Below are 20,780 nucleotides of genomic sequence, written 5' to 3'. Positions count from 1 at the left end.
ATCAATTTACAACCTGCTCTCTGCGAGGTTTACCCAATGGCCATAGCTTGCTATCTGTGGGGCCCGCTTTGGAGAAGGAAGCACATATCCGCTTACTTTGATAACATTGCAGTTGTTGAAGCCTTTTAGAAAGGTTGCTCCTCCTCTCAATCTCTCATGACATTCTTCAGAAGCATCACCTGGCAAACCGTCACAAATAACTTTATTATCTCAACTCAACATGTTCCCGGCCATTCTAATTCCGCTACTGATGCTCTTTCCCGTGTCAAATTCCAGACTTTCTGCCACCAATTTTCTGACTCCCATCCGACCCCTGTTCCTCCTTTGGAGGAACTGTTACGTCCCAGAAAGGGGCCAACTGTTACGTCCCAGGGAGTGTTGGCCTAATGGTTAGAGCAGCACGCTTGCGCTCTGAGAAGGTGGCAAATACCCGGTTTGATTCCCAGTGCCGGCACTCTGGGTCCCTGAGCAGGACCCTTAACCCCAGATTGCTCCCCAGGCACTGCACAGTGGCAGCCCACTGCTCCCCAAGGGGATGGGTTAAAATGCAGAAGTGAATTTCTTCATTGTGAGATCAATAATGTTCAATTATTATTACAACATTTTTAAGGACACGTAGACAAGAATGAGGGTTAACAAAATTATTTTATTTTAAACCTCTCTTGGACTTTTTTCAGCTGCTTTGCTTCTCTGTGGAGGGAAAGAAAAAAAGAGAGTTTAAATACCCTCGGTTTCCCGTGTCCAAAAAAAAAAAAAACGGAGAGAGAAAATAGAAAAAAAAAGTATTAACAGAAAGGTGGAACTGGTGAGCCGATCAAAAGAACAGAACGCTACAGCAGTGGGCCAACCCTATACAGGGCCGTCGAAGTATCTACTATAAGGGGACTAGAGCAAAAAAAAAGAATCTACTGCAAAGTGAGAACCGAAAACAGGACAACCGGTCCCACCAGGCCAAAGTCATTAAAACAGCAAACAAACAAAAGCTAACAAAAATACTGCATGGCCGGTAGGAGTAGTCAGCTGTGTCCTACAGCTGAACAAGACGTGCGCGCACCGCATTCAGGACACATCCTCGGTAGTGGTGGAGCGAGCGGAAGGGCGGGGCTCTCAAACATGTTTGGTCACCAACCTATAGCCTGGCGCCAATAGCCTAATGTAATCAAATCACCAATCAAAATAAAAATGATCCAACTCCAAAATATCTCAACAAAAAAACACTGAACCAAAGTCTATAGAAAACAATCTAAAAAAACAACAACAACCAAATAAACAAAATTGTGTGCCCTAAGCACATAACAGGAACTCATTCTCAATTGACCTACTCTCTCCAGTTATACCTACTTTCCTCCAGTTTTTACATTTAGTCAGGTTTAGCCCCTTACACTCTGAGATTCTATAATTTTGCATAGTAATTATTTGCTAAATTTTGCTAAGGTCTTAACATACCTATATATCCAGTACTCATTACTTCTGTTTTGTCCAGAGACAAAACTTAACAGCTTTCATTGTGTGTAAAATGAGAGAAAGCCTTGATAAATCCACAGATACATCGCGTCAAGGTATAGAAAGCCGAAGTATCCTTTTTTTCCCTCCTTTAAGCCAAGGCAAGTTTATTTATATAGTACTTTTCCTTAACAAGATGATTGAAAGTGATTCAAAGTACTTCAGACGTGGTTCATGGTTTGTAAATAATAAAATGATATTTCAGTTTGACCCACTCTATTCATGGTGGTCCTTAATACTAATGTTGTAACTCTTCCAGACTTCCTCAGAGAAAAACCTTCTCATCTCTCAACACCCCTCGCCAATCATTAAAAAGCAGTGTTCACTCAAAACTCCTCAAGAGTCAGCTCAGTTTGACCCTGCTCTTCAGCAGAGCCGGAGGAACCCGAGCTGGCCCTGGAAAAAAACTAATTCTAAAACGCTCACAATTGAGTGGAGCCGTGTGGCGCATGGATACTACGAGCTGGTGGAACTGGGCCTAGTCTACGACAGAAGTATGGTAGCTTTAAACAGGCAGGAGAAAATAGTCCAGCAAAGCTACCACAATTTTTGATATCACCTTAGTGAATACCTGGGAGCTCCTCACCTACATGATTTCTACTATGAGCGCCACAGATTGGACAGAGCATGCCTTTAGACCACACCAAACAGCTCCAAAATGCTACTTCTGACATGCAAATAAAAGGAGGATTGTGCTGCAAGAGCTTAAAAAATTAAAACACGAATATCTGCATGAAGTGTACAATGTAAGAAAAGTTGGATCCTCTGTAATTGATGTAGGTTCACTACTCAATGTTTTATATGTGTGGGTTTCTATTTATTTATATTCTCATCTAATATGTATTTATCTCCCACTCTAACTTTTCTGGTCTACTAGGTGTTGCTCCGTCTCACCTAAATAAATAAGGCCCAGGGACCCTGAGTTTCATATGAACAACAATTCATATACTCTAGTTCTTAAACTGTTGCAAAGGAATAAAATACATCATCTTTAATTATAACATCTTTGTCATTGCTAAAGGCACCTTAAAATACCCTGATAAGCTGGTTAATTTTTTCTCACTGGGAAGTTCACCATTCTAGTGTTAAATGAAAGAGATACATCTTTTTCCTCCTCACCTCCCCTGGTTTATGGCTGCAGGGTCTGCTCCTGAACAGATATCCTCGATCACATAGGGGTTCTTCTCACAACTGATGTTAAGTGTGGTGTAGTTGGGTTTGCACACAGTGAGAAAGTAGGGTGTCGGATATCCAGTCATCAGTTGCAGGATGTCGGTAATAAGGGCTGTCGCACAAAGGCCAAAAGCATGAACACCTGAGGACCGAAGGTTTAATGTGAGACAAATGTGCACACTAAGCTGGAACTTTTTGTTAAACACGCTGTGAAGGCGAAAAATATGCATCTATAGAGGAGCAACTTATACCTCAATAAAAATGTCCTCCACTTGTTTTATGTTTATGCTGTATCGTTGTTTTATCTCTTACATCTATACAGAGCTAACCTGACCCTAGCAAAATGGATTTTGTTCCGCTTAGCTCCGCCTAGCTTCACTCACATCCATCTGGGACATCTCCCATAGAGAGAGATTTCTCCAACCAATTTTATTGCCCAGCCAATCAGGACGCAGGGCTGGAGTTTCATAGATGTGAGGTAGAGGAGAAGCGACCGTGAGACTGTTTTGATAGCAATGGCGGCTCGTCGAGGAAGCAAGTGTTAACATTGATGCTATTTCTTCCGTGTTGTCCAATCTACCTAATATTGTTTCATTAAAAGAACATCAGAGAACGGCTCTGAAGGCTTTCGTTGGTGGAAACGATGTTTTCACCAACATTGTTTCCACGATGTTGGTGGAAACAATGTTGGTGAAAACATCGTTTCCACCAACATCGTTGGTGGAAACATCGTTGGTGGCAGACGCGTCGCCCGTGGCGGACGCAGTTAGTGCAAACCATGTTAGGAGGCCTTTAGTCCTCAACGCGGTCGGCCCGGGATCGACTCCGACCCGTGGCGCTTTGCCGCCTGTCTTCCCCTTCTTCCTGTTGGCTCACTGTCAATAAAACGCGTGCCACTAGAGCCGCAAAGACATTTAAAAAAAAAAAGAAAGTTTTGTTTTTTCCTGCGTCGCTCTCACAGCGTCACGGGTTAGCTTCGGAGTGAGTGGTTGAAATAGCACGTCAATAAAGATGACAAGTGGCTTATCCAATCATATGCAAGAATTTTTGATAAGGCCCAGCCTTGTATAAAGGCCATTCCTACGGATCAGTCGCAGATGGATGTGAGTGGAGCTAGGCGGAGCGACATACATCTGGCTAGAGTCAGGTTAATACAGAGCAGTAGTTAATAAGATATTTTAGCAAGAAAACCATACCTGTGATAATAATAGATAATAAAATATAAATTGGGAATAACTATTCTACTAAACATTTATTTCTCTTAAATAAGAAATAAAAAAGCGTACCAACAAATCGGATGGCTCGCCGAATGAAAGAGTTGAAATTGCAGCCGGCTGCATTGATGTTGGCCTCAGTCCCACCACCACCACTGCCAGTCTTCCTCTGAGAGAGGCAGCAGAACAAGATGCCCTCTCCAATCATGATCTGTTAAAGAAAAAAAAAAATGTATTACACGTTTCCATGCAGATGTGGTTGGCACAGATTTCATTAATCAACAGTACTTAAGCTTCAGTGTTTTGGTGTTACTCAAAGGGGACATGTGCTTTTCAATCCTTCCTTTGAAATTTAAATCATTCCGTTGTAGTCTATATAAAGTGGAACTGAAATGCTTTGGTCTGAATTTATTGTTATTGTAGCTCACAGCCCCTTTTTTGCCACTGTTGTGCGGTTTTCTCTGAGAACAACTCGTTTTGGTGCTATCTCTTTGTTGCAAAGGAGGGACTTCACTCCATGCCCCCTCCAGGTCACAGAGCGTTCCACTCCAAGTACTCCCGTTCCTTCCCTCTGGTGTTAAGTATGCCCGTTCTTTCCCTCTGGCGCTGTCGCGCGCCCATTCCTTCCCTTTGGCGTTAAGGATGCCCGTTCCTTCCCCTTGGTGTTAAGTACGCGCGTTCCTTCCCTTTGGCATTAAGTACGCCCATTCCTTCCCTTTGGCATTAAGTACGCCCATTCCTTCCCTTTGGCACTGTCATGCGCCCCTTCCTTCCCTCTGGCGTTAAGTACGCCCATTCCTTCCCTTTGGCACTGTCATGCGCCCCTTCCTTCCTCTGGCGTTAAGTACGCCCGTTCCTTCCTCTGGCGTTAAGTACGCCCGTTCCTTCCCTCTGGCGCTGTCGCGCGCCCGTTCCTTCCACTTGGCATTAAGTACGCCCGTTCCTTCCCTTTGGCGTTAAGTACGCCTGTTCCTTCCCTTTGGCGTTAAGTACGCCCGTTCCTTCCCTTTGGCGTTAAGTACGCCCGTTCCTTCCCTTTGGCGCTGTCGTGCGCCCGTTCCTTCCCTTTGGCGTTTCTGTGCGCCCGTTCCTTCCCTTTGGCCTTAAGTATGCCCGTTCCTTCCCTTTGGCGTTAAGTACTCCCATTCCTTCCCTTTGGCGTTAAGCACGCCCGTTCCTTCCCTTTGGCATTAAGTACGCCCGTTCCTTCCCTTTGGCGTGAAAGGCATGCTCGTTGCTAGCGCAGTGGCGATATTTGTGCAGTTATCATGGCGGAACCAGCGAGAAAATAGCAAAAGCCCATGTTGGAGCAGGCAAGAAAGAGGAAAAGGGCTCTGGACAGAGAGAGGAGTCCTACACGGGTGAACATCGGGCAAGCTTTTTCCAAATGGCGAGAGCTAAAAGAAAAAGAAGGCTGCAAGGCTGACGCGGACCTCGCGTTTCTGCTGATGCGATTGTAAGTAACATTGGAATGGTTTCTCTCTCTTTGTGTGCATGTTCATACTTTCACTGTGTTAGTCATTATTTGTACTGCCGTTTTTTCCACTTTTCGTTGCGTTCACCTGTCTGCTAAGCTCAAAACAACCGCACCTGGCTTGACGGAGAAACCAGAACAGCTGAGCATCTTTATGACAGTGTACTTTTACTTTCGCCCTCTGGGGGGAGCCTCGCTGGAAAATCAACCCCGGTTAAGCTTATTTTATGAGTAAAAAGAAAAGGGAAAAATTGCAAATTACCAAATATTGCAATTATTTTCTGAATAACGGATAAATCTGCAGCTAAAAAGTTCTAAGATCAAAATGTTAAAAGCTCAGCCCAAATAGCTAATAAAATAATTAAACGTTCATCAAAAATGAACACAGCTATTTTAAATTCAGGCATAATAAATACTGTCCTTTTTCAAACTGGTGTTACCTATGTTTAATAGAATAGAAATACTTTTACTGTCCCACAGTGGGAAAATCTGTGTGACAGTGGCAAAAACAGGTGGACCTAGACACCAGACTTTTACATACCAGATTGTTTAATATGAAGAAAGCTAAGTTTAAAGTTAAGCTGTACAGCAGAAGAGAAAGAAAAATACTGTGTAATTATTAATTGTTAATAATGCATATTCAGATAAAAAATTTGTGTTCAAGTTAAAGATTTATGAAAAATCAGTAGTTGATTTACAGAACAATGTAATATTTTAGACAAACTTGTTTTGTGGCACAAATAAAAAAAAAAAAAACAACCTGCAAAGACATCCACAGAACAGAACCAAACTCTCCTCTAAAATGACAGCTCTGATATTTCTTTGCAGGTTTTTAGTGAAACCTGTTATTTTCATTCTGCAGTGACATAGCTCTGCTTTGTTCTGCCCATCATCTTTAAACTAAAAAAACAGATGCTTTGTTTTATCCTGTCCCTCATTGTTAATTTTACAGGAAAACCTAACAAACTCACCCTCAACTCACAGCTGCACTCCCTCACGTGATTGGCTGTTTGGCTGCCATGTTTACCAATAAAAAACAAGCTCAGGCACAGAGTAAAGGTGGTAGTCCGTGGGCCAGAATCTGTAGGACGCTTCCTTAAGAAGTTTCGTATGAACTGTCAGGGGGCAACTTTCTTCCACTGGGAAAAGTTGCTACACATAGCAGTGAACTCAAAACACCAATGTGCCCACGTTTTCACTTGCACATTAATAAGTTATAGCCATTAAAAATCTAAACTGTGGTGCTCCGGTCGAAGAGGTCACGTGATTCGATTTTTGCTGCTCAGCCAATCAGATCGCTGTATTGTCAGCTGTGCGCGTTCACCAGTTCATCATGGCTGCGCTCGTAAGATGCTTGTATGCATCTGTTTCCAGACGATGAAAGCCCAATAATAGCATTTTCTGGTGCCAGCTGGCTGAGATCTTGATGGCAAGAAAAAAGAAATAGCCCAGACCATCCGTCCATCCATCCATCCATTTTCTAACACGCTTATCCCGGCTGGGTTTGCGAGGTGCTGGTGCCGATCTCCAGCTGTCAATGGGCGAGACGCGTTGTATAAACTCGTTGTGCCAAACGAGTTATCCCCTTCGGAATTTGTAAAATTTTGTATTGTATTTTTGAAATCAATAAAAGTTTTAACCTTCAGCTTTGTGAAGTCTAAATATTTTAAATATCACATTCTAATAAAATGAAATAGATTTTTTAAACTCCTAATACAGTACATTGTTCTATTTTTAAAAGAGACATATCTCGTTTTCTTAATATGGTTAATATCTCTATATGGTTCTTGGTTGAATTAAAATATTATTAAATCTGATCATTTTGGCAGTACCTTTATTCGGTGTTCATTTGATCACACGTGAAATCTGCTCTATATGATCCATTCATGCGGGTCAAAAAGAAAAGAAAAAGAAAAAAGACAAACCAATAGACAGCTGTGATGGACTCAGGAAGGTGGATTTTTGGTTTAAGCAGACAGACATGCGACAATCTAATAACATAAAGCTAATATTTTCGTGACACATGTGGAAATGACCACAGAGCCATTTACTTTCTCAGAACGTGTTATATTGAGTGATCAATCGAGTTTTAACCGACATAGCAATCCTTTATGATCGCACTAACAAGTGTTACATTTTCAGTTTTTTCACACTAACTGAACGATAATGTAACGACACCATTGCTATATTTCGTTAAGAAAAGTAAAAGATCTTCATTTCCACGCCTAATAGGTTGGAAATGAGGCGGAGTTGACTGGGTTCATTCTTCCAGCTGAATGCGCTCTCGGCGCAGGGGATACAAATTCTGGCGGGGATAAGTCGTTTGGCACATCGACACCTGTTACCTGTGCTATCCTAGCGCAGCAGGTCTTGGTGATATCACAGTAAATTGGGCAAAAGTCTGGGCTATTTCTGCCCTGCGATGGACTGGCGACCTGTCCAGTTTATACAACGTCTCTTGTCCATTGACAGCTGGAGATAGAGGCCGGCACCTCGCGAATGCGGGGATAAGCGTGTTAGAAAATGGATGGATGGATGGATGGATGGATGGATGGATGGATGGATGGATGGATGGATGGATGGATGGATGGTCTGGGCTATTTCTTTCTTCTTGCCATCAAGATCTCTGCCAGCTGGCACCAGAAAATGCTATTATTGGGCTTTCTTCGTCTGGAAACAGATGCATACAAACATCTTACGGGCGCAGCCATGATGAACTGGTGAACGCACAGCTGACAATACAGCGATCTGATTGGCTGAGCAGCAAAAATCGAATCACGTGACCTCTTGGACCGGAGCGCCACAGTTTAGATTTTTTATCGGCTATAACTTCTTAATGTGCAAGTGAAAACGTGGGAACATTGGTGTTTTGAGTTCACTGCTATGTGTAGCAACTTTTCCCGGTAGAATAAAGTTGCCCCCTGACAGTTCTTACGAAAAGTCACCCTACAGATTCTGGCCCACGGCCTATGGGGGCCGAGCAGCGAGTAGAAGCACTAATCTTTGGCAGCTAGTAGAGGTGTGCCGATACTGGGAATTTTTATTTGATCCAATACCAAGTAAATACAGGGTCAGTATCGACGATACAGATAAGATAAGATAAGATAGTCTTTATTGATCTCACAATGGAGAAATTCACTCGTCACATCGGCTCATACAAGAAGGTGCAGAGTAGGGAAGGTGCATTCAGTTATATACAGTGAGTCTTCATATATACAATGGATCAAAAAGAATACCAAAAAATACAAAAAAGGAAATAGGAATCTAAATGTCTCATTTACATTCTTAGTGGTATATATATATATATATATATAAACATATCTATATACTTAAATATATACATATATCTATGCGCCTACATACATACGTACCTACGCGTATATACGTGCATATACATTGTATACATTTGTACATACATACATACATGTGTACTGACTTATGTTCAGGTGTTGATAGCAGCAGAAGTCACTACATCAGGATTATTGCACGGGTTGTAGGACAGTGTATTAAATAGATTATTGCACCTTGGTTATTGCACATTAATTATTACAGTTATGGTCACAGTTGCAGTTACCGTTACCGATATCAATATCGATATTTTTTTATATTTAAGCTTGATGTATCATGAAACTGTTGACCTTTTGGTGTTTTTGTGATTTTTACTTTATTATAACAATTGAATAATAATGATAGACACTTGGCATCTATGCAGTAGCAGGCTAGGCTCGAGGCAGATAAATTTGCCTCAATGAACTTTATGAATCAAGGTCCTCGAATAATTCAATGAATCGTGACAGCCCTAATCTGAACATGGAAAAAAAGGAATTGTTTTAATGATGATGATTTCCCATGAAATTCACTGTGCCTTTTAATAACACCATTGAGCTTTTTAAATAAACATAAATTTGTTTACATTCATGTCAAAATTACTCACTGTGATGGCTGGTCCAGCAAAGGCCAAGCTAAGCAGCATCAGAAAGGGGATGACCTCGTGGTTTGGGTCAATGTAGGGCAGGCTCAGGCTGCGGTCATGGCAGTTATATCCAGACTTAACTGGCTTGAACACATCTGTCCACTCCAAGAAGTACAGACTGACGATGGATGATACCAGGATTGGCAGCTATGGAGATGAAAGAGTCAGAGAAAATGAAAACAGTGCAAAGTCACTAAAGCAGAAGGGTTCGGATATTTCCAATGCATAGATATTTTTTTATTGCAGTAACTGTTGTAATATTGTTTTGGTTCAATGAGCATGTTAGTTGATGAACCATGGAAGATTGTGTATGTGACCTATGAAATGAAAAGAAGAATTAGAGATGGTGGAGGATGTTGCATGGAATTAATTGCTAATCTGAACTTGACCCATTCATCTTATCTTAAATGTCATCACTGAACTATAATTACATTTTATTTGACATATTTGGGGTTTACAAAACAACAGAAGACAAATTATAAAGCAGCTTGTCAGAACAGCAGGATTAAACCTCATCATAATGTCTAAATTCTACTTCTGTAGTTCTGTAGAAGCTACTGTAAGGCCAGGCCTGCACACGCCTCAGCTGGTTATAAGAAACTTCAGCTTTAGACACGTTGAGAGGCTGGCTGCAGCAATATCACAGTTGACCTGTCACAGCATCCATATGTAGTTCACTGTGAGTTGGTGGCTTACTTCCAGGATATTAAGTCCTGACAGGACTGTTGGAAGAACTAAGAGAGGAGAGAGAGCAGAGAAACCTGATAGAAAAAGAAAACCATTCAAGAAAATGACAAAAAGGAACTTTTCAGAATATTTTTGGCTTCACTTGGCTATATCTATTTTCACAGTGTACATCACAGGTTGGCTGACCTCAAAAAAATGTTTTTTCTAGTTAGGTCTTTAAAGCAATGTTGGTATTCATCATCAAGATGGCGGTGCAGTCAGATGACGCAGCCCGGGCACTCTGGCTTTTTTGTTTGTCTTTGTGTATTTTTTTTGTGTTATTGCCTCTCCAAGCTTTGATCCAATATGGGAAAGAAGACCTGTTGGATCTGAGACTCCACCCTGGAGTCTAGGAATCGTACCGACGATCGAACAACAATGACTTGGCTCTCCCTGACACCTTAAACAGCTTCTTTGCACAGTTTGACTCAGGGAACCGAAACATCTTCCCCAGCTAGAGGAACACCATCAGCCTCCTGTCCTGCAGCTGCACCAAGTGACCTCCTCCTTAAAGAAGGTCAACATCAACAAGGCTGCAGGTCCAGACATGGTGTCAGGCCGGACACTTAAATCATGTTCTGACCGACTAACAGGGGTCTTTCTAGACATCTTCAACCTCTCCCTACAGCTGTCCATGGTCCCTGCCTGCCTGACATCATCCATCATCATGCCTGGTCCAAAAAAGCCAACCATCAACTGCCTCAACAATTATTGTTCTGAGCCTCTGACCCCCGTCATCATGAATTGCTTCAAGAGGATCCTCCTGCAACAAATCAAGGACGCCATCCCTGCTGGCCTGGACAGCCTGCAATTCCTCCAAAGGTAAAATCGCTCCACAAAGGATGTTGTCTCATTAGCACTTTCGTCAGCTCTGACTCATCTGCAGTATCCCAGCGCCTAGGTTAGAATGCTATTCATGGACTTCAGCTCTTCATTCAACACAGTGCTCCCAGACATGCTGGCTCTGAAGCTCCACAACATGGGATTATCCACACCTCCCTGCTCTTGGGTCAGTGACTTCCTAACCAACAGACCCCAGGTGGTGAGGATAGGGAAACGCATATCTGCTCCACTGATCCTCAACACTGGCATGCTGCAGGCGTGTGTCCTCAGCCCTGCTCTTTTCACCCTCTTCATCCATGACTGTTCTGCTGTCCACACCACGAACACGGTGGTGAAGTTTGTGGACGTCACCACAGTGGTGGATCTCATCGGCAACAATGATGAGACCCACAACTGAGATGAGGTCCACAATCTCACACAGTGGTGCTCCAGGAACAGCCTGAACACCTGGAAAACCAAGGAGGTTATAGTGGACTACAGGAGATCCAGGAAGACTGAACACACCCCTCTCTGCATATAGGGAGAGGTGGTGGAGCGTGTGGACAGCATTAACTGCCTGGGTATTCACATCTCCTCTGACCTCTCCTGGTCTCTAAACACTTCCCACCTGGTGAAGAGGGCCCAACAACGGCTCTTCTTCAGCAAACTGAAACGGAGTGGACTTTCCACTAAACTGCTAAAAACGTTTACATTGCTACAATACAAAGCGTTTTCTGTCTTAGCATAACTGTATGGTATGGGAGATGCAGATTGAAGGAGAAGAAGGACTTAGCACAGGTGGTGAGGACAGCACAGGGATTTGTGGGTGCCGTTTGCAAGAACTGGACTATGTTTATGCTGCACGAGTCCAGTGAAGATCCAAACACATTGCCACAGATCTCAACCACCCGGCTAATGCACTGTTCTCCCCTCTTCCATCAGACAAATGTTTCAGGAACATCAAATCCAAAATGAACAGAATGAAAAACAGCTTCTTCGTAGACTGAGTCTGTACATGTTACAATATCACTAGACTTAGACTTAGACTTAGACTTTCTTTATTGTCATTTTGTATACACAGAGTGCATACAGAACGAAATTTCGTTTTCACAATTTTTGTGAATACAGGAACTGGTCCTTTAAAGGATACAGCCCCTGAATTCAGACGCACTAGTATAAATGAAGGAGCCCAAAGTTGCTGATAATAAGTGGACTTGGCAAGACTGCTAGGCCTGGAACACAGTGCTCAATGGCAGATACCGGCGGGGGTGCGGGGGGCGCACCCCAGTTTTGGAGATCACAATAATTTTTTTAGAGCCTGAAATTTTAAACATCCTTCATAGAATTAAGATTAATAGCCAGCAACTGTCATCTAGAACGCGCTGACGCCGGCGCGGCGGTCGAGACTCTAGATATCCGAGCATGAATTTCAATTGCTCACAGCTCAGGTCTCACATTATTACAACGTGACGCGATTAGTCAGTGATACCACAATATGACATCAAAGCGATCACAAGGAGACAGTGAAACAGGAGATGATTGAAAGGGAAAGTCAGTGGATCATTACCTATGACTAAAACAAATACGTTTGTGGTGATTTAATGAATTTAGCATTAATCAGTAAAGAAATAAAAACATAAATTGTTGTTGCGATCACTGATACTGGGGGCCGCCTGACATCACATCCTGTGACTTTTTTTAGCGGAGAGGCACTGCGCTCTACATGCTAATTCAATAGGAACTGTTGTACACAGCTGCGATCAACAACAATTTCAGATTTCGAGAAAACTTCACCATTGAAATTGGCAAGAGCTATTGTTAAAGCAACAATGCACACGTGCATGGCAGTTGGATGTTGCAACACACCGGGTAAACGTGGAAAACACCTTAGTTTTTTCACCTTTCAGTTATGAGGCGGAGGAATATTTCAGCTGGTGTGTGTAGCACGGCACGGTCACTTAGTTTAGAGCCCAAACAAGCGACTTCACTTTCAGAAACAAGCCCAAAAAACTGCAACCCGCAACTCAAGAAATTTACAAGCGACTTTAGAAAAAAGGGACACCGAGATATTTTATCAGCAAGAAGAACAAACTGAGAAGAATAACACAAAAATAAGGAGATGGCTGCCGCTGCAGACAGATTCAACTCACATCGTCCCTTTTTTGAAATTCTGGTCCAATCAAACATAAGGGTTAGTAGAAACCAACTCGATCACTTTATAGTTTAAATAGAGAGACACAGAAACACACAGGGGGACCAAACTTTCCGTGATTTATCATCATCGGGGGTCCTACAAAACCCAATGATCAAATGATGACATAATTTAGGCCACGCCCCCTGACAACAGGAAGTGTCATGTTTTGCTGTAAACGGTCACTATGTTACCCCTCTGAGCTAATCAACATGAAACTGTGTCCAGAGACAGAAGACATGTTGGTGTGTTGTGGATTCCAGCCCCAAGTGGATTCGATGGAGCAGGGTGGCGTGGCGAAGTCACCTCAAACGCCGCTGCCATACGTTTGGCTCTGAAGTCCACAGTTTTGGGCCAAGCTGCTTAAAACTAACTTGGATGCATCCTTATCCACCCCCCGACAGGAATCCATAACAAACTTTGGTGGGTGTGACCTAATTTCTCTATAGCACCCCCTGGAATATTTTTAATGATCAGCCCCAAGCCATGCTTTAAGCTATTCAATTCAATTCAATTGTATTTTATTTATATACCACCAAATCATGTAATATGTCATCTCAAGGCACATTACAAAGTCAAAATCAATCAGATCATACACATTGGATCAGATTATACAGATTGGTCAAAAAAGTCCTATATAAGGGAACCAGTTGATTGCATCAAAGTCCAGACAAGCAGCATTCCCTCCTGAATAAGCATAGAGCCACAGGGAGAGTCGTCTGCATTGTTAATGGCTTTGAAGCAATCCCTCATACTGAGCAAGCATGAAGCGACAGTGGAATGAAAAACTCCCCATTAACGGGAAGGAAAAATCTCCAGCAGAACCAGGCTCAGTATCAACGGTCATCTGCCTCGACCGACTGGGGTTACAGAAGACAGAGCAGAGACACAACAAGACAGACAAAGAAGCACAGAAGCACATATTGATCCAGTAATCTGTTCTACATTAGATGATAGTAGTGGGTGATCAGTCTTCCCTGGATGATGCCACATCTAACAGAACGCCAGACCAGGTGTACCTACTATGAAGAAAAAAGAGAGAGAACAAAAAGTTAAAAGCTGTAATGACAACAGTTATGCAAAACTGGAGAACAACAGACTGGAGAACAGTAGAACTCAGTAGAGTGAGAAATATAGGCCCTGATGTCCTCCAGTAGCCTAGCATAGCAGCATAACTATAGAGGTAGCTCAGGGCAACATGAGCCACTCTAACTATAAGCTTTATCAAAAAGGAAAGTCCCAAGATCCAGCTTCTAGTGGAGGAGTTCAAGTATCTTGGGGTCTTATTCAGGAATGAGGGGAAGATGGAGCGGGAGATCGACAGGCGGATTGGTGCGGCGTCTGCTGTGAAGCGGGCGCTGTACCGGTCCATTGTGGTGAAGAGAGAGCTGAGCCAAAAGGCGAAGCTCTCGATTTACCAGTCGATCTACGTTCCTACCCTCATCTATGGTCATGAGGTTTGGGTCGTGACCGAAAGAACGAGATCCCGGATACAAGCGGCTGAAATGAGTTTTCTCCGTAGTGTGTCTGGGCTCTCCCTTAGAGATAGGGTGAGGAGCTCTCAGTCATCCGGGGAGGACTCAGAGTAGAGCCGCTGCTCCTCCACGTCGAGAGGAGCCAGTTGAGGTGGCTCGGGCATCTGGTCAGGATGCCTCCTGGACACCTCCCTGGTGAGGTGTTCCGGGGGAAGACCCAGGACACGCTGGAGGGACTATGTCTCCTGGCTGGCCTGGGAACGCCTTGGGATTCCTCTGGAGGAGCTGGCCCAAGTGGCCGGGAGAGGGACGTCTGGGCCTCCTTACTGAAGCTGCTACCCCCGCGACCCGACCCCGGATAAGAGGAAGACAATGGATGGATGGATGCATCATGGGAAATGTGGTATTCAAAAATCCTTTATCACTTGAACCAATACCAAACTGTTCTTAAGTCCTTGGGTCTTTTTATTTAATTTTACTAAATAAATACATTTTCTGGAAATAAAGAAAATCTTTGTTTGATTAATTGTTGATAAAGATAATTTTTTCTTCAAATTACTTTTTAACCTTGTGCATGCTGTAAAAACCGAGAGATTTTGGCTTAAAAATCCTTTTTCAATTACAATAATGTAATCATGCTAATTCCACTTATGTTTATCCATTAAAATGATTATCAATTCAAAAACCCTTAGATTAATAATTAGGGTAGTGTGAAAGAGTAAAGATGGCATTCTTTGATCATTTAACCTCACATTGTCTTGACATGACCCTAAGGTGTGCACCCCCCTTTGAAAAATCCTGGATCCGCCCCTGGTGCTGAGCAATTCTGGAGATCCCGTGTCTCCTCTATCATCACAAAAGTGATATAAATCATGAGTTTTACCATTATTTATCGTTGTAAAATAAATCAACCATATAATTTATTTAACGTGCACTAATTTTAAATTGAAAAGCATATAAAAAATTGGTTTTATCTGCTGTGTAAAAACAAGTTTTTCCTATACAAGATGGTTAAATGTTCTTCTAAAATGCTATAGGTCAGCCATCTGGTGTTTTGTAGGAGATGTTTGGAAAAACAAAGGGTCCCGCTGAGTATGCAGCTACCCAAAAAAACAGCTCTGAGTCCAGTCTCCTACCATCTCATTCAGTACCAGTAACAAACCCAGAAGGAAGGGCCCTTGGTTACATTACTAATTAAAAGGTTAGGGTCACACAATTGTGCACTGTTTACAGAAAAAAATGTGTATACTTTCATATTTGTTTCTGTGCAATGGGAGCCGATGCTGAGAGCCAACCACATCATAACGACAAGAAAGGTAACACTAAAACAGCACAGCTATTTACAATGTTTTTTATAGGGCTGTGAAGCTTACTGTTGTGGAGAAGTATGTGTGGATGTGTATTGAGAGTCAGGACAGTGAGAAAAACAGCACATGAATAACTTGTTGTGAATGTTACTGTATTTACAGTTATTGAAACCCAATAAAACAGACAATAACAGGTCTGCAAACAATTTTTAAACAGCTTCAATGAACAAAAATTATCTATTTTTGTATTATCGCGACCGTGCCCACCACTGATAGCACTGAAACAGCTCGGGTTAAAGTCACTAATGATCTTCTCACGGCCTCAGATAATGGACTTGTGTCAGTACTGGTCTTGTTTGATCTCAGTGCTGCATTTGATACAATTGATCACAAGCAATTTACACCCCCGGATCAACAGAAGTGTGAGCCGTCTGCCTTTTGAAATTTTATCAGAACTCTTACTGCAACATTTTGGATCAGATGAAGGCTTTGAGCTGCATTTTGTGGATTTCCTGATAGTAAAGAATTACAATAGTCCAGCCTTGAAGTAACAAATGCATGGGCTAGTTTTTCAGCATCACTCCTGGGGCCCGTTCTTCGTACGTTTCTTAAAACATCCGGGATCAAATGACATCCAAGATGATTTCATCTGGCTAATCATGATCCGGCTAATTGGGTTCTTCGAACACATCTGCTGTTTATGATTAGTATGGCTGGATTGAGTTATCTGAGATAACTGCACGTTCATGCATTTGTTTAAAAGGGGATATGTGTCGATAGTAGAAACAATGATCAGCAATGCTGCTATTGGCTGTTCAGCATGGCCAAAGAACGCCAACAGTTTTTCTCCCAAGCAGAACACGAGCTTTTAATAGAAGGTTATGCCAAATTTGAGTCATTAATTAAAACTACAAGACTACAAAACACCTCAAAGTCTGCTAAAGCCAGGAGAGAGGGCTGGTAAAAAGCAGCAGACAAATTAAATGCGTAAGTGCTGTCCTACAGTATGTATTTTTACATTTTAATAATTTCATATTTACTTTGTTCTTTTATGTCAGAGCCTCCACGGGACCCACTAGAACATGGGGACAAATAAAAGTGAAATACAAGAATATTCTACAAAATGGTAGCCTTTAATTAGTATACTTTATTTTAAAAAGCCACTTGTGGCAAAAGATCCAATATCGGTGTCATTCCTTAGACACTGGATGTAAAGGACACGTGCAAACCGGGGATTTTAACAAAAAATTCTTCATCTATAAAAAATTACGTTTTTCCTTTTTCAAGTCATACACAGTTTACACGGTCAAAAACTGTATTGCTCCATGTCTAGATAATTCATCCATAGTTTTTTCCAATACAATATACGGCTCGACAGGAAGCAAGCCTTTCAAAGTAAAACTAAACTTCACAATAACGATCATAAAACACAATAACTTTTTCCTCTTTAAAAGCCACTGTTAAATGATGTGTTTGTCTGTTTATAGCCATTGTTATGAAAATATATAATATTTTTTATTTTAAAGTTATACAGATATTAACTTTTAACACAGTAACCTGGGATTGTCATGATTTGTCTTTGGATGAACCCGGACACAGCACGCATGCACAGAGCTTTTTCTTGAAGTGAGTTTTATTGTACAGAGTGAAGGGTTAATGACGAGAAGAACCAGAGTCTTTATGGACAGAGGTGAAGGGTGCGGAAGCTGGCTGACAGGAGGAGCGCGGGGAGACTGACCGGGAGGAGACTCTGGAGCGGAGGACTTGAGACCGTGAAACAGCTGCGGAACCGGAGAGCGTGGAACTGTTGCAGAACTTGGGAGCGTGGAGCTGGGTTGCAGAACTTGGGAGCGTGGAGCTGAGTTGCAGAACTTGGGAGCGTGGAGCTGAGTTGCAGAACTGGAGAGCGTGGAACTGAGTTGCAGAACTGGAGAGCGTGGAACTGAGTTGCAGAACTGGAGAGCGTGGAACTGAGTTGCAGAACTGGAGAGCGTGGAACTGAGTTGCAGAACTGGATACTGACTGAGACTGAGCTGGAGTGAACACTACGGGCCGGCGACGAGAGCAGAAAGAGGTGCGTTTAAATAAGGGTGGAACCAGGTGGAGGCAGTTGGAGGTTAATTGCAGCCTGTCAGGTGAAACCGATCAGGCTGCGCAGGAACGAGAGAGAGGGAGAGAGGCTCAGCATGCAGCCTACAAGCTGCATCCTGACAGGGATGGGGAGTTTTTTGCATAATACAATGGGTACATTTAGACTTCAGTAAGGGTGTCAGCTGCAGGACAGAACGGGAGCCTTGTGGAGCAGATAATGTTTTTAAAAAAGCTTTCCCAGGGCCTGAATATTATTTCAGTTAACTCCCAAGAAACAGGCCAGGGCAATAGATTACATTTAACGGCCGAGTGTCAGAAAGCACATGTCTAAGGCAGACTGAATGTCTCCAGAAAGGGGGATTAGTCCAGCCCCCTTTGGAGCAGTGTATGTGATAAAATACATGTTCCAAGGGTAAATGGTGAGACATAACTTACAATTCATGGAAGATACTTCGGGATAAGATTAGGCTATCCGTGTCGTTAATAATACTTGTAAGTTGCCTCCCATTTGGAATTCCAAATTATAATAAATATATGTTTTAACTGTTTTTGCCTCTGATTATTTGTCTCCTCTCTTGCTGCCAAATCATCGAACCGGATGGATGAGACGGGTTGTGGTAACATGAACGGGCCTCGAGTTTTAACACCACCAAGAAAAATCTGTCTACTATTACACTGTTGCGCTGTGGTAAAGCTCACGAGCAGGCTTAAGCTTGCGCACATGTTGCTATGACAACAAGTGCAGGATGAGTTTCGAAGAACCAAACGATCCAAGATCATGCCAAATCGTCAACAATCAAATCCAGCTAAATGAGTAAGCGACGTATGAAGAACAGCCCCTGGACAGAATATTTCTAATTTTGACAATATTCCAGAGGTGAAAAAAGGAAACCCTAGAAACCTGTTAAACGTTCATAGCCATGTTTTTTTATGTATACGTCAGTAGCTCACTCTAGTTGCATACAAAGTTTTTATGAAAAATTATCACATCCTGCTAGTGTATTAGTTGTTATTTTGCCATTTTATGCTTTGGTTTTGCTCAGTTTGTTAGTAAATATAGCCTTTTGTGTTTATTACGTACTGCGCATGTGTAGCAGAAGCGGCTAACAGCTATTAGCATCTCCCAGCAAAACAGATCCAGAGAATAAAAAGCGCAAATAAAATATGATTTCAAGCGGGAAAGGACTGGAATGTCATTGGAAATACAGTATGACTGATATGAAACTGTTTTTTTTTTTTTACATTGGTTTGTTTAATTAATAACGGTTGGTTTTTGATCACAACGAGCTGTCGCTTTATTGCGAGGTATTGCAGAGCGTCAGGCTTGGTCAGGCATTATTTAATTTTGACTTAATAACTAAGCAAACTGGCATTATGATAGTTCTGTGATACTGTTGCTAGATGTCACCACTTCTGTTCATATTAAAAAACAAAACCAATCCAAATCAGAAAAAAAAACAACAAACACACAAGAGGAACCAAATGTTACCTTCCAGCCTGTAGTATAGTGATTTAGTTTTCTGTCCAGGTTAACTTGTTATTACGCCAGACCACCAGAGGGAGTGGTGAGTTAGTTTTCAGGGGCGAGGCAGAAAAAGAAGATGACTGCCGACATGTTCAGTGTAAGCTGTTTTCCAGAAATAAACGGGAGCACCCCCCAAGAAAAGAGTGTGACCCTGCTTCATTCAGTGTGAGGTTATCACATATTGGCGACGAGGATACTGGCTGCTATCAGGAGGCACCTGCTTTCCGTGACGGAAGACGTGAGGAGAAGCACGTTGTCAGACGGTCGAAACGGAGCGGAGAAAATTCCGACAGAAGTACTTCGGTAGGCCGCGATGAGTGCAATGATAGGCACTCTGTCAGCATTTGATGCTAAAGAACAGACTTGGGAAGAGTACTGTGAGATTTTGGATCAGTTTTTCGAGGCAAATGACATCGACGACGGTGATAAGCAGAGGGCTATACTTATTAGTGTGGTGGGACCAGCCACGTATAAGCTAATGAGGAACCTCGTGAGCCCGGATAAGCCCAGCTCGAAAACGTATAGTCAGTTGGTTACACGGATGAAAGAGCATTTTAATCCGAAACCGAGCGAGATTGTGCAGAGATATAAGTTTGACTCTCGTTCCCGTCAACCCGCTGAGTCCGTTAGTGCTTATGTGGCAGAGCTCAGACGCCTGGCTCAAGATTGCAATTTTGGAGCTACACTGGACCGGAGGTTGAGAGACCGTTTGGTGTGCGGGATTGCTGACGACAGGATTCAAAGACGCCTATTGTCGACGAGCGACCTGACATTTGAAAATGCATTTCAGATTGCTGTGGCTGAAGAAGCAGCGAATAGGAACATTTCGGACTTGCACCAGTCGGTGGCGTGTCACAGCATGGTGGCGGAGGGACACGGAAGAAAAACCGATTGGAAAAAGACGGAGAGTGTGTGTTACCGATGCCACGGGAAGCGCCACAGTGCTGGCGAATGTAGGTTTAAAGACGCCACATGTCACGTTTGTGGGAAGCTTGGACATATTGCAAAGGCCTGCAGATCCAGGAATAAAAATAAAGAGGAAACCAGTCATATGAAAAAAGGTGCACGTCAAGGAGGACGCCAAGGACGTTCATACAGATCACACAAGGTATGTGACAAGCAGGATGAGGACAGTGTGTTAAATCAGGAGGAAGAGGCTTTCACTCTAGCCTGTTTAACAACTGGGACTTCTATCCAGAGAGTTGAGCCTTTTGAGGTGAAAGTGGAAGTAAATGGGAAAGGAGTGAAGTTTGAAATTGACACAGGATGTAGTGTCAGTTTGATGAATGAAACCCAGTTTCGGGAG

General features: G+C 42.7%; 1 protein-coding gene across 8 annotated transcripts in view; it reads right to left on the bottom strand.

The window, feature by feature from the left end:
• Positions 1 to 20,780, bottom strand: part of LOC105920181 (phospholipid phosphatase-related protein type 4) — a 142,568-nt gene that overhangs the window by 90,847 nt on the left and 30,941 nt on the right. For all 8 annotated transcript variants that reach the window (XR_004928160.1, XM_021312401.2, XM_036128590.1 and 5 more), the window contains exons 2-4: positions 9,299 to 9,484; positions 3,963 to 4,101; positions 2,623 to 2,818 (exon numbers count right to left, since the gene is read on the bottom strand). Coding sequence is in view for 7 of the 8 variants with exons in the window: in XM_021312401.2 (XP_021168076.2) it covers positions 2,623 to 2,818; positions 3,963 to 4,101; positions 9,299 to 9,484 (521 nt within the window). In the remaining variant the exon portion in view is untranslated. The remainder of the gene's footprint in view (positions 1 to 2,622; positions 2,819 to 3,962; positions 4,102 to 9,298; positions 9,485 to 20,780) is intronic.

The sequence above is a fragment of the Fundulus heteroclitus genome, unplaced genomic scaffold (assembly GCF_011125445.2).
Source record: "Fundulus heteroclitus isolate FHET01 unplaced genomic scaffold, MU-UCD_Fhet_4.1 scaffold_101, whole genome shotgun sequence".
Classification (NCBI taxonomy): Eukaryota; Metazoa; Chordata; class Actinopteri; order Cyprinodontiformes; family Fundulidae; genus Fundulus; species Fundulus heteroclitus.
This window is presented reverse-complemented; position numbering and strand designations above follow the sequence as displayed.